The sequence below is a fragment of the Arvicola amphibius genome, chromosome 10, assembly GCF_903992535.2.
Source record: "Arvicola amphibius chromosome 10, mArvAmp1.2, whole genome shotgun sequence".
NCBI classification, from domain to species: Eukaryota; Metazoa; Chordata; class Mammalia; order Rodentia; family Cricetidae; genus Arvicola; species Arvicola amphibius.
Genome location: NC_052056.1, coordinates 21135827 through 21154276, shown reverse-complemented (window position 1 = coordinate 21154276; position 18450 = coordinate 21135827). Strand labels below are relative to the sequence as shown.

General features: G+C 36.6%; 1 protein-coding gene across 1 annotated transcript; it reads left to right on the top strand.

The window, feature by feature from the left end:
• The first annotated feature begins 8558 nt into the window (after positions 1-8558).
• On the top strand, positions 8559-18174 carry Rbm11 (RNA binding motif protein 11). Its single transcript, XM_038346839.1, has 5 exons — positions 8559-8654; positions 13332-13494; positions 15114-15186; positions 15699-15795; positions 17887-18174. The coding sequence occupies exons 1-5, from the start codon at positions 8559-8561 to the stop codon at positions 18172-18174; spliced, it is 717 nt and encodes a 238-aa protein (XP_038202767.1).
• The last annotated feature ends 276 nt before the right edge of the window (positions 18175-18450 follow it).

Below are 18450 nucleotides of genomic sequence, written 5' to 3'. Positions count from 1 at the left end.
TCTAAGAATAGCTTTATATTTTTAAAGTAATGTATTTATTCATATTTTATGTTCATTAATGTTTTACATGCATGTATGTTTGTGTGATGGTGTCAGATTCCTTGGAACAGGAGTCACAAATTGTGAGTTGCCATGTGGATGTTCAGATTTGAACTCAGTTCCTCTGGAAGACCAGCCAGTGCTCTTAACCTCTGAGCCATCTTTCCAGCCTCAACTTTCATAATTTTAAATGAATAAAAAGATAAACTGGCCATATTTTGTGTTATTTAAAATCCAATAGATTAAATTTAATCCAATAGATTAAATATAGATTTGTGAACAGAGCCACACTGGTCTATTTTCATTGAGTCTAAAGCTGCATTCAAAGTCAGATAGGAGAGCTGAAAATACACATTGACTCTATGATCCACAAACTTCACCTACTTATTATCTGGCCCTTACATATTTTCCTATTCTTACTACAAGAATAACAGAAACAACAAAAACTGCAAATTTAGCAGTTAGCAGTGACAGTAAGAATATATGTACATATAATTTGAATGCACATGTAGATAAATACCTTTATTCAATCCGTTTAGCTACCATTTTGCTTGCCTTGTAACCTATAAATACTTTTTAAATGTTTTGCTCATTTTCCTTTTGTATAGAGAAACCCTCATCAATGATGTTCAGTGTTGACAGGAGTGATCAACTATAGATAACATAGAGCAGAATCTCCTGTGAAGAAGGAAAAACTGTGTACAAGCAGAATGAAAGAATAGCCCATTGAAAATCCAGAAAAATCTCCTAATTGAGTGAAGATATTTTTTAAATATAAGAAACTTAAGTCTACATGTGTTTAAAAAATCTTTCAAATTATGAAAGTCTTTAATTGTTATATTCCCTGTTTGTTAATATATAAAAGTCTTGTTATTCTATTTTAATCACAAATGAACTAAACTTTTGACAGAAACAAAAAAAATACTTAAGAAGTATAATTTCATTTTACCTGTTGAAAACACAGGAAACTGGCTAATTCTAGTCAAAACAATAACCTCTGGAAGTCTGCACCAAAGTGTGCAAACTATGCTATCAAAATAACTTTGAACTATGATATTAGATGATAATTATGTCTGGCAGCATAGAGTTCAAGTTTCTCTATCTTTCAAGTCAAGATGCTGATACCATGTATCACAAACTTAAAATGTCTTTTAAAAAAGCACCCCAATGCATAAAATTTACAACATAAACTATGCACTATTGCCTAGTTTCTAAAACACAAGAACTATGATTGATTCAAATATTCAACTAAAAATAAAAGCAAAATATTAATTTCTACTTGATGTGTAATGTTTTTTAGAGTGCATAGTCACAAATTTATAAAAGACATTTAAAACCTAAAGAAAATAATCTTTCCCCAAATTTCACCAGAGGGCTATAATTTTTATTTCATCTTAATGAATTTGCTACTGTTTTCAGTTACTGAAAGTGGAATGGCTTGTTCAGCCGTAACCAACAAGTCGTTCTCGTTCATGCTAGAACAAGAAGTTCTTCCATAAAGGAGAAAGTCATATTACTAACATTAGTAAGCGTTATTACCATTATCAGCCAACAGAAGGATTACAGTTCTTGCCTACAGCATTTGAGAGTTTGAGAATTTATTATGTGAAATAAGAAAAAACAATGTCCATCTGTATTGATAATTTTGTTTTGTATGATTTCAATGATTTTCTTCAAACTTAAAACTTTTGAAACAAATGAAACGGAAGCAAGATGTATAGTAAGTCATGATTTTCAAATCTTGAATTAATTACTTATTACTTAATTACTTTTTATCTTGAATGTTTCTACTTATTTCCTCTTTGACTATTTGTTCTCTAGCTACTAATCTACTGACAAATTAACACAACATAGAGCTCCAATTTAGCAAACACACACACATATTTAAGTGTACACACATACCTCCTTAATAGCAATCTGATTTGGTATAAACATCATAATCAGCAAATTATTCATACTATAATGGCATAACAGAATATAAAACATTAATTATTTATAGGCATTTTAATGATAAGTGATTAATAAACATCTTACCAAATCTTATCCAGCACATCAAACACAGAAAAATGTATATTCTCATTTGGAATCAGAAACTGTAAAAAGAAACACCGGAATTTACCAAAAAGAAATTCTATGATCATTAAGGTTCTTGTTGGATAGGAAGGTCTCCGTTGGTCAAGCTTTCTTGTAAAAATGACTCTTGCTCCTCCCTCCCCATCTGGGAGAGGTGAGGAAGTCTGATGTCTCCCAGTGGCTTGTGTTGGGAGATCATTTTAAGCCAACGACTCCATAGTAACTCACAAATGTTCAGCTATACAAGTATGACATAAGGGAATGGCAAACCTAATTGTAGGTGTCTTTACCCCTTAACCTCAGGATTTCAGAAGTGGCATGGGAGGATACGTTTTTGGAAAGCATAGAAAAAAAATATGTTAGTAGAAATGCCAGAAATGGAAAGAGTCAGAAAAAGTTGTGTTTTATCGTCATTTTGATTACAAACTAAGCTCCTTACAGAACTAAAAATCAGTAACAAGATCCACACCCATGAAGCTTTTCAGCTTTTTGTGTATATGTCATTATGCATCTAAAACATAGTGGCTATTTTAAAACGTTAGATTCTATCTTGTCTCTTGAAGCCAAAATCTGAAAAGGAAAAATATTTTTGTTTTTAATATGACAAACATTTAAAAATTATCTCTGTTTTTCTCTTCGCATGCTTGTTTAGTTTTCCTTTTGTTTCCTTTCCCAGAAAGAATGTTGAGAAGGCAAGGATAAGCAAAAGCTGTTCCACTACACAGATCACAAGCTTAAAACAAAATTGATACTTAGAAAATACATATATCGGGAAAGTTTTAACTATACAATAAAAAAGCACAGTTTTTATTTAGATCAATCAACAGACACTAACCTGAAGACTGGAGATATGCTTTAGAAATCCCAAAGCATGAGATACTTATTTTAAAACTGGGACATATAGCTGCTAACAAGCTCTCATTAACTTGGAGTGTTTGATCTCTAGGAGTTTCACTGAGACTGTGTTTTTAAGAATGAATTCACTATATTTTGCTTTGTAACAATAAAATAATATAGAGACCTCTACCACATTCAGTTGTTAATAGTTGCACATTTCAAAAAGTGAAAAAGAAAAGTGCATAGCCATGTTATTTGAGAAGGGAGGAACACAGTGTATGAAGAACAGGGAAAACATGGTTTTAAAGAACATATACTTAATAGACTAGAAGAAAACACTTTTCTAAAGACAATAGTTACCTTTTGAGACTTTTTTTCTTTGTGTAGCCTTTGCTGTCCTGGAACTCACTCTATAGACTGAGCTGGCTTCAAAGTCACAGAGTTCTGCCTACCTCTGCCCCCTGAGTGCTAGAATTAAAGGTGTATAACACCACAGGATTTTCTTTTTTTTCCTGATTTTGTAAAGTGAAACTACATTATGACAAGATTTTTATTGTTATTATTCTGACCCAATCATATGAGTTTTGGGTTTCAAGTGGTACAGTATTTAGCAGAGTTTCAAAATATGAAATGCCATCCCTCATTATCATATATTTTACTTGCTTTCAACATGAGAACATTGGGTTATTTATGTATATTAAAGTATTAGCTGATGATAATATATTGTGTAATATGCCGATTGTTTTTATTAATATCTGTTTTATTTTATTAATATTTTATTCCCACTCAGACATACTCAAACAATGGGAGAGGAGAAAGTTTACACATACATGTGCAAAGTAAGCAATGTCACAAAAGAGGTTATGTTGATGATATTTACAAACATGTGTAGCTAATGAATCTCTTGCAATGGGCATGTTATGAGCACTTGAACAGTAATTATAAAGGTTAAGTAATATTTACATTGTAGATCAGCTTTCAGAATGGATCTTGTGATAAACTTTCATTTAATTTATATAAATTCTATTAAAAATATTTAATGAAGGTTGAGAAGTAGTTCTGTTAATAGAGCCTGTACCTGACATGTGCCATACTCTAGGTAAATAAGGCATGACTGTGGTCTGCTGTAAATCTTGCAATTAGGAGAAGGAGACAGAAACACAAGAAGTTTAAGGTCAAGTACGGCTACATTTTAAGTTCAGGGCCAGAGCGTGACAAGATACTGTTAAAAATATGTAAAAAAAAAAAAGAATTAAAAAATGCTAGCCTCTGAGTCAACAATTAAACATCCAAAGGACATTGCTTTGCTACAGAACTGCAAGTTCCTTCCATGCCATAATAAAATCATACATGTGCAAAAATATGAGAGCAAAATGTTCATTTCAGCATTAATACAGTAGCCCCATAATGGAAAATATAAATATCTAACAGGGAAGAATTTTTCTACTTATGTGTACTGTGATGATTAAATAATGCATACATAACATTATTCATAGTTGTAGAAAACTTCCATTACCAAGCTTTTCCAATTATTAATTTCTTCATCTGAACATTCATTTACACAAACTCTACTAAGCACCTACTGATACCCACAGACTTAGTTGTTGAGGATGCACTGTGGAGATGCTTGTTTTTCCAAGAGGTGCCCTTTCAACAGAAATTTATTATGTAGTTGATGGAGGCGGGTCTTCTATCAATCTGTTGATTTCATTGGTTAATTAATAAAGAAAACTGCTTGGCCTGATAGGTTAGAACATAGGTGGGTGCAGTAGACAGAACAGAATGCTGGGAAGAAGGTAAGTGAGTCAGATGCGATGAAGCTCCAGCCCAAGATGGACGTACGCTAGAATCTTCCTGATAAGCACCTCGTGATGCTATATAGATTATTAGATATGGGATAAAGCAAGATATGTGAGAATTAGCTAATAAGAGGCTGAAACTAATGGACCAGGCAGTATTTAAATGAATACAGTTTGTGTGTTGTTATTTCAGGGCATAAGCTAGCCAGGCGGCCGGGAGCCGGGCGGGAATGCAGACTGCTGCTCCCATCACTACATGTAGTCACAGGTATGTCAGGGAGGTGTGTCAGGGTCTGACTAGGGTGCTTATATTTAATAATACAATAGTAGTTCACAATAAGGAATGTTTGAAAAATGTAACAAGAGAATTATGCTACTGCATATGTGAGGTACCCGGCTATCCTGGATTTCACAGTAGATAGACCCCAGTGGAAAACAATTTCCTGGGCTGAGGCGGTGAAGTGAATTTAGACATCTGTCTATGTTTCTATCTATGTGTCTATCTACATGTCTATGTATCTATCTATATATCTAGGTCACTGTTTATCTGTTTGTCTATAAATACCTGTTGGTATCTAAGTCTGAGTAAATATTCAAGTGCATGAGCTTAATATCAGAATGGTAACTAAGAACTCTAAAACAATAAAGACCAAAAATTTTCACAGAATCAAAGATAATAGGGTCTGTTAAAACACTAAGAACATTCACGTATGTATACAAAGAACAACACAGATTTTATATAATGATATAATAAATCTTTAGTTATTTGGAAACAAAATCTATTATAACATTCACAGTTATATGTAAGCACTGAGTATTTATAAATGTTAAGAAGAAAATATCTTAGTTCAGATTAGATTTATGAAGCAAATAAGTACAAATATGTAAAATATCTACACAGAGATGAAAGTTTCAAATGTCCACTCATTTGATCATGCAGTTACTTCCTTTAACCTCTTACTGTACTGTATTTATTTTAGGGATAAGGAAACAAAGAGAGACAATATTTAGACTTGAGAAGTAACAACTAAAGGTGACTACTAATGCTACTGGAACCTGCATTATCTAAATAAAGCCTGTCTCTCCCAGACATGGGAGACAATATCTATCCAGATTTCTATATTGGCTCTTGTTCCTGAGACTGAAAACAGTTTCTGACACCTAGGAAGCAATTCGCAAAATAAATACTGCATGAAATAATCCATTTAGACCAATCCGGTCACTAAAATAAATCTGAATTTTTAAAGTCGTTATTTGCCCATTCATACAAGGAAGCCTGTCATAGTTAGAGAAGAAATGATCTTTCTTAAAATGCATCTCTTTATTAAATATTTTCATTCAATATAGTTTGATGATGATTTCTCTTTCTCCAATTCCACCAAGATGTTCTCCAGCTCCCTAACCACCCAACTTCATGTTCTCTCTCTCTCTCTCTCTCTCTCTCTCTCTCTCTCTCTCTCTCTCTCTCTCTCTCTCTTTCTCTCTCTCTATATGTGTGTGTGTGTGTGTGCGCGCGCGCACACGCATATATTCAACAGAAACCAATTATAAAACTCAAAAACACCCACAAGTATGACAAAAATTGCCAAAACAAAACAAAAAGCCCACAAAAAGGAAGTTTATTTTGTACTGGACAATTATCCTTGGGCATAGAGCCTGCTCTGGGGTGTGACTGATATAACCAGTAACAGCTCCCTTGGAGAGAACTGAATTTTCCTTTGCTAGCAGACATTGATCACTAATAGCTTCTTGATTAGGTATGGGACCATGTCAACTTCCCCCTCTCAGAGCTGAGACCCTGTCTAGCTTAGACCTGTGCAGGTCCTTGGCATGCTGCTGCAGTCTCTGTGATTTCATGTTTGTCAGTCCTTTGGTATACAGATGATTCTGCTTGCTTGGGTCATTCACCATCTTTGGCTCTTACAAATCTCCTTTCCTTCTCTTCCTCAAAGATCTCTGAGCCTCGAAGGGAGGAGATTTTAAAGACACCCAACTTAGGACTAACTTTGTCAAGTCTAATATTCTCCACACATTGTCCAGTTGTAGGCCTCTGTGTTAATTCTCATCTACTGCAAGAAAAGACTTCTCTGATGAAGACTGAGGGAGGCACTGATTTATGGGTATATGTCATTCAGAGTTATGTGGTTGCAAAATAAAAGCAGTATGAGTCTCCTTACGTCCATGAGCTATGCAATCTTGGATTTTTGACCACTTTAGCAATGCCAAACATGAGTCCCTTCTCATCGGGTGGATCTTAAATCCAATCAAAAAGTGGTTGGTTACTGCCTTATTTGTGCCACCATCGTTCCAGTGTATCTTGTGGACACTTCACTATTATAGGTCACAGGGTTTATAGTCTGGTAATATTGATGATTACCTTCTTCCCATGTTAGGCTACAGAGTAAGTTTCAGTACTATGAATACTATTCAGAAAGAGGGAAGTTTCTAGCTGGGCACCAGTTCAACTTCTCTGTTTGAAGACATAAATGTTGTCTTCAGCAATAGAATCTAAACATCAAGATTTGGAGAACAGCCAGTAGTCTTGTGTGTGTGTGTGTGTGTGTGTGTGTGTTACCTCACTCAGAATGATTATTTCTAGTTCCATCTATTTACCTGCAAATTTCCTAATTTCATTTTTAGCAGCTGAATAATATTTCACAGTATAAATGTGCCACATTTCATTAGCTATTCATCAGTTAATAGACTCCTAGACTGTTTCCAATTTCTTTTTTGAATAGAGCAGCAATGGGCATGGATAAATCCGTAGTAGGTTGTGAAGTACTTTGGGTATATTCTGAAGAGTTCTATAGCTAGATCTTCAGCTAGATCTTCCTAAGGAGCTGCCACACTGATTTCCTTAGTGGCTGAACCAGTTTGGTTTCCCAAGAGAAATGTGCAAGTGTTCCTCTTTACCCACATCTTTGCCAGCATGTTCTGTCATTCGCCTGATTGATCTTGGCCCTTTTGACCGTGGTAAAATAAAATCCCAAAATAGTTTTAATTTGCATGTCCCTCGTGGCTAAGGTTGGTGATCATTTCTGTAAGAGTTTCTCAACCATTTCCTTTCCTTTAGAAAATATTTTTTTCTGATCAATCAACCAAGCAGACGCACAACACATGAATTCAAAATGCATTCCCACCGCTCTGTCAACCAAAGACCAAGTTGTATTATCATTACTCTCCAGGTCAACTTTAAGTTCCTCAGTAACATTTTCCAATGATTCATTGATATACGGTATTTTCTTGAGGTCAGTGATCTTTCAGGGCCCATTTTCAAAGATCTACCCTGAATCACTTAAAGATAAAATCAATGTTAAGTTTAGTTCTCTTTTCTATCAATATCCACACATGTAGACGTTTATTAAGATTTTACTTTAACAGTAACAACTTTGCCTTCTTAGTGATCTACCCATTTCCCATTTAGAGACAAATTAACTTTTGCATTACCCTAGGCTTATCTTTAGTGAAGTTAGTCAATCTTAAATCATCTTCCTAGTCATTTTCTTTCAAACCGTGTTTGAAAGAACCTAAAGTCAATAATTAACCTTGTACAAGAAGAGACAGTAGCACTGTACAAAGTGTTCTGTTGAAGCCCTTGGGTCCCTCACCCTGTTGCTAGCCAGATGGGGCGGGACTGCGGAGTGGTGGGCGGTTCCCTCGATGACGTGGAGGCGTGGTCTGCCCCGCCCCGCCCCGCCCATGGCGCGCGCCCGCCTCGGGCTCTGCTGCCCTCGCGGGGCCGCGCAGTGAGGCGGAGCGAGGGGGCGGGGCCTCCGCATCTCCTCCATCCCCTGGCTGCCGACCGCAGGGATGTTCCCGGCTCAGGAGGAGGCTGACAGGACCGTGTTTGTGGGCAATTTAGAGGCCCGAGTACGGGAAGAGATTCTTTACGAGCTATTCCTTCAGGTACCGTCCGCGGGGAAGGCCGGGCGGCGGCTCTGGAGTCTCGGGACCCCGCCCCACCGGAGCTCGGGTATCCCTTCCTTCCCTTGGGCACACAAGTGCGCGGCCAGGGATGAGTGGTCCCTTCCTCTGCAGCCCCGGTGGGCAACGATCTCCCACCCCAACCCCCCAGCCTGCCAGCCCCTGGCGAGGGCTGCCAGAGCCTCTGCGGGCCCTGGATGTGCTGCGGAGCACAAAACAACCCATCATTGTCCTCAGGGGATAGTAAGCATCCTTGTGTCCAATCTGAATATGGTACCTGTCCCTGGTCATTACCCTTTCTTCCAAGCCTTTTGATGGGGAAAGCAGTTTATTCTAGACTCTTACAAGTGATTACTGACTGGGTCCCCTGGTCATGACACTGTATTTCATTGGAGGACCTTCGGGACCTTTATGAGAACTGAAAAAAAAAAAAAAAAAAAAAAAAAAAAAAAAAACCACACTTGCCAGAGAGGGGTGTCTTCAACCCCTCATCTAGTTGGTTAATGACACAGAATTATGGGGCAAACCAAAGTGCAGAGGAAACTCTAAAGGGGGGTAAAATCAAACCTGTTTCCCATGATTGATGCTAATCTGTAAAACGTATCTAAAAACTGTTGACAGTAAGAGCCCTGAGGTCGACAGTGTGACCAGAAGTCAGTCAGTGTTGAAGTCTCAGTGTGTGGAATTCTGTACTGTGAAATGGAAGTAATATGTCTGCAATGTAATCTGATTGCCAGAAGTAAACTTAGCTCAATAAAACAGCTACCGCCATTGCGGCTGGCTGCTGCTAATACTTATTAGTGCTAATAGAATAATAAAAAGAAATCAGGAGTGACTTGCACTTACAAAATAACGGGAAATTCTCAGAGACACAATAACAGAGAGTGTTTCGAGAGTGAAGTTTGGGTACCAGCCGTGGAAGTAATTTTTATTTTTGTTGTTTTAAGTAATGTTTAATGGACTTACTTTGTCTCTAAATTTAAGTAAAGCTGCTGAGAGCTGGATCTCTAAGCAAGGATTCTCTGAGAATAGTTCTCCTCTTAAACATTAAAATTTTTATTACTTAAAATTATATATATTAAGACTTTTATCTTTATCCATTGCCATTTTAACGATTTTCCTCTAAAAACATAATTATATATTTTATGATCCAATATGGATTGAAATTCACTGTTCAGAAAAGGAGTAATTTTAGCTCCTCCAGAACGCTTCCCTCTTTAATCTCCACAGAAGTTAAAAAGGTTTGTGGGGTTGCCAATCCTCTAACACCAGAACCATCTAGTGAGGAAGAACTAGGTCCACATCAATGTGTGCACAGAAAAGGCAAAATATAGTAGCTCCTTATTACTTTTATGATTTCCTTTTCCCACTTGACTAAAATTTAAATACTGTCCAATGGGTCAAGCAGTAAGCCTGCCTGTTCATTTTGCTCAAGGAGAATTACTAATGCACAGGATCATTTGAAAGACTTTGATGTCAGCAACATGAGCAAAACCACCATTCAACTGCTCTGAAAATGTCTCATTCTGACTATAGAAGAAAGTTATGTGGTTGTTGGTTTCAGAAAAGTCAGCTGAGTTTGCAATAGCAGAACTGGGAGTGTGGCTCAATGATCAACACTTGCTTTGCATTCATAAGATCCTAGTCTCTGTCGCCAGCACTCAGGAAATAAGGAGTTTGGCCTTACATTTATAAGTAAATCTTGTCTTTGTATGCTACTGTATACTGTAATATTTTTATTGATTTTTATTGAGCTTTACATTTTCTCTGCTTCCCTCCCTGCCTCTACCCTCTGCTTCAACCCTCTCCCAAAATCCCCTACTCCCAATTTACTCGGGAGAGCTTGTCTTTTTCTACTACCCATGTAGATTAGATCTATGTATGTCTCTCTTAGGGTCCTCATTGTTGTCTAGGTTCTCTGGGGTTGTTTTGTGGACTGGTTTTCTTTGCTTTATGTTTAAAAACCACTTAAGAGTGAGTACATGTGATAATTATCTTTCTGGGTCTGGGTTACCTCACTCAAAATGTTTTCTAGCTCCATCCATTTTCCTGCAAAATTCAAGATGTCGTTATTTTTTTTCTGCTATGTAGTACTTCATTGTGTAAACATACAACATTTCCCTTATCCATTCTTTGGTTGAGGGGAATTTAGGTTGTTTCCAGGTTCTGGCTTTGACAATGCTGCTATGAACATAGTTGAGCACATGTCCTTGTGGCATGATTAAGCATCCTTTGGATGTGTACCCAAGAGTGGTATTACTGGGTCTTGAGAAAGGTTGTTTCCTAATTTTCTGAGAAATCGCCACACTAACATCCAAAGAGACTATACCAGCTTGCATTCCCACCAGCAATGGAGGAGTGTTGTCTTTACCACACAACCTTTCCAGCGTAAGTTGTCTTCAGTGTTTTTGATCTTGACCATTCTTACAGGTATAAGATGGAATCTCAGAGTTGTTTGGATTTGCATTTCTCTGATGACTAAGGATGTTGAACATTTCCTTAAGTCTGTGTACTGTAATATTAGTAGAGGAAAACTGAAACTAGAAAACAGAATAAGTACTTGATTACTATATGAATTTTTATAATCAATTTCAAATTTCTCAATATCTTGTTTTAAAATTCATATATATTTCTGTCCTCTTAACCAAGAAATATTAGAGTAGAGGTTTAGAGTAGGGGAAAGACAATGATTGTGGTTTCAAATATATTGAGTGTGAAGTTTCATGATGTGCTATATCAGAAAGCTGTCTTCATAGACAAGGCAACAATGGGGAAATTGTTTTGCTAACTTCATCTTGTTCAAACAAAGGGAGCAGGAGCTAGTCCCTGGGCAAAACATTCAGGGACGAAAGACTGAAATCCAAGGCACAGCACCGTTGTAAGGATGGCATACTTTCTTGTGGATAATAAACAAATACATATGTTTGCCCAACTCTGCAGAGAAAAATAATCTTTAAAGTATGCAGCTCTAAGTCAGTTCCAGTCTTTGTGAACATATCTTCCAGTCAGGGTCATGGAGGTAATGAATTGGTGTAATTTTTTCCTCGGGTATGATTAACACTCTTCTTTAATATTAGGCTTTGCTTTTTTGCTTTGCAAAAACCCATTGCAGGTTTTTGTAGCCACACATCCTGAAACTTAAAATTTGTGGTACTTTATGCTATTTGAAGAATTCATCATAGGGGCTGGAGAGATGGCTCAAAGGTTAAGAGCATTGCCTGCTCTTCCAAAGGTCCTGAGTTCGATTCCCAGCAACCACATGGTGGCTCACAACCATCTCTAATGGGGTCTGGTGCCCTCTTCTGGCGTGCAGGCATACACACAGACAGAATATTGTATACATAATAAATAAATAAATAAATAAATAAATAAATAAATATTTAAAAAAAGAATTCATCATAGAATAATATTTCTAGTTGCTTTTTGTAAAATTGTTGACTCTTATGAATAGTTTACTTATTGTACCAGATTTTAATAATGTTAAAATAAATTTCCTTTGAGCATATTTATGAAGCAGTGTTACTAGATCAAAACATGTAATGTATTTAGTTTATTTAGAAACACTGTGTAGTATATGCAGGCATGTGTACATGTGAGATTACATACACATACACACACATGTGTGTGTATACATGCATTCCTGTGTACACGGATTTCTGTCCCACCTGGAATCTTCTGTCCTGGAAGGTTCAGTCCCAAGAAACACTCAGAGGCTTATATTAATTATAAACTGCATGATTAGGATTATTATTAACTAGCACTTACAACTTAAATTCACCCGTAATTCTTATTTATGTTTAGCCACATGGCTTGGTACCTTTCCTAAGTAAGGCATTCTCATCTTGCTCCCTCTGCATCTAGCTGGTAACTGTATCTCTGCCTTTCCTCTTCCCAGAATTCTCTTAGTCCAGTCACCCAGCCTACACTTCCTGCCTGACTACTGGCCAATCTGCATTTTATTAAGCTAATACAAATGACAAATCTTTACAGTGTACAAAGGCATTACCCCACAGCATGCATGTTCATGAATGTGCATATTGAGTACCACATGTCTATGGAGGTCAGAGAACACTTACATTGGTCCTTGAAGTCCCCCTTTGTTGGAGACATTTTTTCTGTTGCGTACCCCAGGTTGGCTGGGTCTCTAGCTCTGGCAGTTTGCACTCTGCTGATCCAGACCTAGTCTTCACACATACGTGGCAGCACTCTTACCCCCGAGCCATCACCATAGCCCTTCTGCAGTTTCGAGGCAGGAACATGAGTCTTTCGTGTCATGTTACTGGCCTTTTTGACAGCAACCAACTCAACCAAGATTATTTTTCTCATTACTTTTCAGTTAAATTCTGCTAATATGTGCAGAGATGTAGTACTATTTTCATCTGAGATTCAAATATTCGCTAAGTTGATTTGTAAAGCCTAAGATAAAAATAGTCTTTCTTTCCTTGTAATATCTGAACTCTACCCTATAATTTCCTTGTCCATAAATGCCTCTGATAAGCTAGAAAGGTTGGGTAGCTGTGTTGCTGAAAGGGAAGATGCATGATCTGTGGAGCTGTTTATGACTCTTCTTTATTTAGTCAAACTTGGACTTACTTAATTTATCTTAGTGTAAAAACAAAATCCTTGGATTTATGAGAAAATAATTTTAGTTTCTTACAGGCTGGGCCACTAACCAAAGTAACTCTTTGCAAAGACAGAGATGGGAAGCCAAAGTCCTTTGGCTTCGTCTGCTTCAAACATCCTGAATCTGTGTCTTATGCCATAGCTTTGCTGAATGGAATTCGTTTGTATGGAAGACCAATTAATGTGCAATATCGATTTGGTAAGTTCTGTCCCCGATAAATCCTCAAAGTGTGCTTTGTTGGTGCCATGATCAGGGCCTTAAGCATTTTGTTTTCTGTATAGTGTAGGATAGCTGTTCTCAACCTTCCAAATGCTGCAACCCTTGAATACAATTCCTTATGTTGTGGTGACCACCAAGCATAAAATTATTTCATTGCTTCTTCATAACTGCAATTTTGCTACTATTATGAGTTATAATGTATATATCTGATGTGCAGAATATGTGATATGTGGCCTCACAAAGGGGTCTTGTCCCAGAGGTTGAGAACCACCGGTGTAGGACAATTAAAAGTGTCTTTGTCATCACTATTAATTTTTGAAGTATCTCTTTGGTAAGTTCTGACACCCATCAATCTTCAAAATATGCCTTCTTGTTGAACCTGTTCTCAGGGGCTTAAGTATTTTCTTTTCTTTATAGTATAGGACAATAAAAAGTGTCTCTCTCATCACTGTTGTTGTTTGGGGGAATTACACTATCTAATGTTTAATATATATTAATTGATATTGCCTCCTATATTACCGACCCAAACTTATCTCCTCTGCATTAAAACTTTTAAATTTATACTTCAGAACCAACCGGGAAGTGCCTATAAAGGTTGCTAGCAACTCGAAAATCACATGAGTTAAAAAACAGTTAAGTCTAAACTTTATATAGCAAGACTGTTTGACCTTGGTGACACTGTTCAAGTACCTATTATCTAAAAGAAAGTTCTTCCCAAGTAGTCTTTGTTGGGAAGCCAGTCTATGAACATTGCTAGGGCCTGAATTTAAAACTTTAGACATCTGTTACATACATTGTGAACTAGTCATCTATAAACAAAACGTACAAATAACGTTTGCAGGCTGAGAAAGGGCTGATAGAGGCATCTAAGTACCCTGGGGCCTCCCCAGGTTGTTACTGCCTTATTGGTGTATTATTATTTTTATAAATCTACTAAAGCCAACAGTAGCAAAAACTATGTTTCTTGCAAAAGGAAAGTTATTTCTCCCTTTCGCTTTGCCCTCCACCTCTCTGCCAATTGGTAGAATAAGCTTGGGTGTGTTAGGTTCCGACACATCTTGTGTTAAGTTGGACTGACTGTTGTCCATAATATTTAGGGAACTAAATCTTTAACTCTAGAAGCAAGTGACAGTGTTCATGTGTCATTTTTAGCTTACAGTAATGTGCAATAAAGCAACATAGTTTACCTCACTTAGTCCCATGCCTGTGTAATATCCATATCTGTCCATGGATTTTTAATAAAGTTCAATTTTTATCCAGTCATTTATAATCCTATATAAAATCTGTAAATGCGACTCTGGATATAAGTTATATGTGCATATATCTTAACTAGTACAGAATTTTGAATACAAAAAGTAAGGTTTTATATTTGTCTTTGTTTTGTTTTTATTAAATAGTGTCTCACAATATACATCCCAGGCTATTCTGAAACTCTGGATCCTGCTGCCTCAGCCTCTAAAATTCTGAAATATAGGCCAGAATCATCAGATTTAGGGTTTTGCATGACTTTATGGCTTAATGTTACAATGTTCAAACTCCAAGTAATTGTGTCATGAAATAATGTTTCTTTTCTTTTCTTTAATTCTGTCCCATTAAAGGCAGTTCTCGCTCTTCTGAACCAGCTAGCCAAAGTTTTGAGAGCTGTGTTAAGATAAATTCACACAGCTTCAGGTAATCAAATGCATGTTTTTGGATAAATATGAACTTTATTATCTTAACTTTTTAGACATCAACAAGTATATTAAAGCTGGAGTCTAGACACATAGCATTTTAGTTAAATTGTAACAATATCTTTAAAACTAAAGTGATAATTTCAACATTGTTTTTTCTATCTGTAGAAAACTGATATTCTCTTAGTGACTGCAAGGCATGTGCTTGTTATGTTCACATCTGAGCACTTCTTTTTGCAAATAGAACACAATCTAAGGTGTTTCTGATAGAAAGACAAATGTGATTCTAAATACTGTAGTTTCAATACTTTATAACTAAGTAATTAATGTAATACCATATCATTACATCATCAGTGAAATAGCACATTATTTGTGTGTGCAAAGTATTTAATCTTAAAGGCTACAAGAGAGTTCCTCTGTTCTACTTACATAAGGTTGTAATTATTTTTTATGAGAAAAATGACATTGTACCCTTTAATTTTAAGATGTCCTTGCTTCTCTTTTTTTGCACAGGAATGAAGAAATGATGGGCAGATCTTCGTTTCCCATGCAGTTTTTCCCAATTGCAAACACTGCTTTACCCCAAGAATATTTTTTCTTTCCAAAAATGGTGGGTGTGAAATACATTTGCTTCAGTATACAATTTACAAACATTAGAACAAAAGCACCCTTCTTGACAATTGGTGTTGAAATCTGAACCTGGCACCAACGCAGACTATGCCCCAGCACATGCACAGAAAGGGTCATGAGAAACCTGTGTATAAGACCTCAGTTACTGGCCTGTGCTGCTCAGCGGCAGGCAGGTTACAGTTAGGCAGAAGTAACCCAGTAACCCCTAAATACCACATTCTCCAGAATATGACCACTGCCGGGGATGTTCTTAGCCACAAAGATTTTCTCTCAGTATGTAATATTTGTATGTGTGTCTGTCAATCACATTTAAGTATTTTTGTTGAAAAAGTCACTTGATTGTGTCTCCAATTGTGTCAGGTGTAATTTTGATAGATTTGCCTTTATATGTTACTTAGCCTTTTTCCTTTGCAGCTCTTAATATTCTCTCTTTATTCTGCATGTTTTGTGTTTTGGTTATTATGTGGCAAGGGGACATTTTTTTTTAATCCAGTCTATTTGATGTTCTGTAAGTTTCTTGTATCTTCATATGCATATCTTTCTTTAGGTTAGGAAAGTTTTTTTCTATGATTTTTTATAATATATTTTCTGTGCTTTTGAGTTGAACTTCTCTTTCTTCTATACCCATTATTCTTAGGTTTGGTCTTTTCATGGTGTCCCATATTTCCTGAATATTTTGTGTTAAGCTTTTGTTGGACTTAATGTTTTCTTTGACTGATGAGTCTATTTCCTCTATTGTATCTTCAGCGCTTGAGATTCTCTTCCATCTCTTGTATTCCACTGTTTACTAGAAAGTTAGTTACTAGAAGGAACAGCTGTTCTAACATCTCTGCAGTTTGGCTGTAGCCTAGAAATCTTGGTCATGGATTTTGATTTTAGAATATTTTCCTCACAACTCTTAGTTTTGTAAGTAAAATAATGTAAATTCCAAGATATTACTATGCAAACCAAAAACTATAGGTTTATTATCTATAGGTGTGAGACTATCTGTAGATTAGTTATATTGTGTTTAGTTATCATTGTTTTTTTGTGTTTGTTTTTATTCAGAGGCTATTCTGAATAGCCAACATATATTTAAGCTCTAGTATTTTTTAATATCCATTTTCAATTAGTAAACAGTTATGAAACTTCCTGGAAAATGATGCTCTCACTTCTGGAGAAAACATTCCCAAATCATAGCTAGCTAGATCTGTATCAGCACAGAAGCAGCCTGAACTAACACTAAGTCTCCCCAGCATCTTTTATCTTTTGGTCTAGCTCGGCTTGCTTTGGAAGATTGTCTCATGCTGCCCTGTCCTCTGATTAGAACAGTCAGAAACTGCAGCTAACTTAAGACCCAGGATGCATTTCTTTACCCAAAGCAGTGACAACTGTGTTGTACAGCGTGGGAGCTCTCAGCCGCACGTGCACCCAAGAAGCTTTTAATTTTCATTGAAATTTAAAATCAGTACTTGAATTACACATTGGGAAGTTTCTATGTATATTTAAAGCGACTGGAACATGGTAGTTATAAATTTTTCTATTATAAATTTTATGGAACTCTTATGTCAAGTCAAATAACTTCAGTGATGATTTAGCTTCCAAGTTAGATAAACTGTGGGCATTTGAGAAGATTCCCCCTCCAAATCCAAGCAAACTATCTCCCTGGGGATATACCTCAGTGACAGATTGCCTGTCTAGCAAGAGCAAGGTCCTGGACTCAAAATTCCATCTCTGAAAAAAGAGCTTTAATTGGTAAAGGTGTTAAATAACAGTAGTCTGAATATGTATTGGGATAAATAACTGGACTATCTTATCTATTTATTTTCCCTTTCTATTGTGTTTACAAACTACCTATGTGTTTTTGAATAAGATTTCTGCTGACCAATGTGGTGGTAAACTATGTGGCACCTTTAATCTTTGTGCCTCATGTTACCCATCTGAAACAATGCCCATAAATCCTTGTACAATACAGTCACTGCAGTATACTCAGGTTGGCTTGGCTTACCTATTGCTGTCTGCAAGTGCTCGTGCATTGTGAACTTTCTTCTTGCATTCTGAGTGTGTGTTCACATGTGTCTCCTCTTCACAGCCCTGGCACACACACAGTCCAATGATGCAGCCTCCTTTCTATGACATGACAGCTTCACTTCCCAGCAATGCATCTGGGTCCTGCTCCTTAAACAATGCCTCAAACCTTGAAGCTGGACCCTGCTCCTATGAATGGACTCACCAGCAGCCAAGTGAGCCTGACCTTTATCATAGGGGCCAACGAAAGAGGCAAAGGCAAGCCAGTGACTCTGGCAGTAGTTCGGAAGACCAGAGAGGGAATGAAGGTAGCCAAAAATGCCGGAAATGCAAGAGGAAGAAGAAATACTAGTGAAGAGTATCTGTGCAGCTCTCTCTCTATCAAAATAAAAAGAGAAAAAAGGAAAAGAAAAAAAAGTCTGTTGTACCAAATGACCCATTTCTTGGCCACCTCGTCTTTAAAAAAAAAAAAAATTAAAATGTGACTCTGTGATTTGCTATTCAGTTTTTGCCATGAATGACAAAAGTTTTCAACAGTAATATAATGTACAACTTTTGTATTTGCAAGGTTATTTCTTGCACATTGTCAAGAAGAATACACTTTACATCATCTTATTTTTAGAGCTGA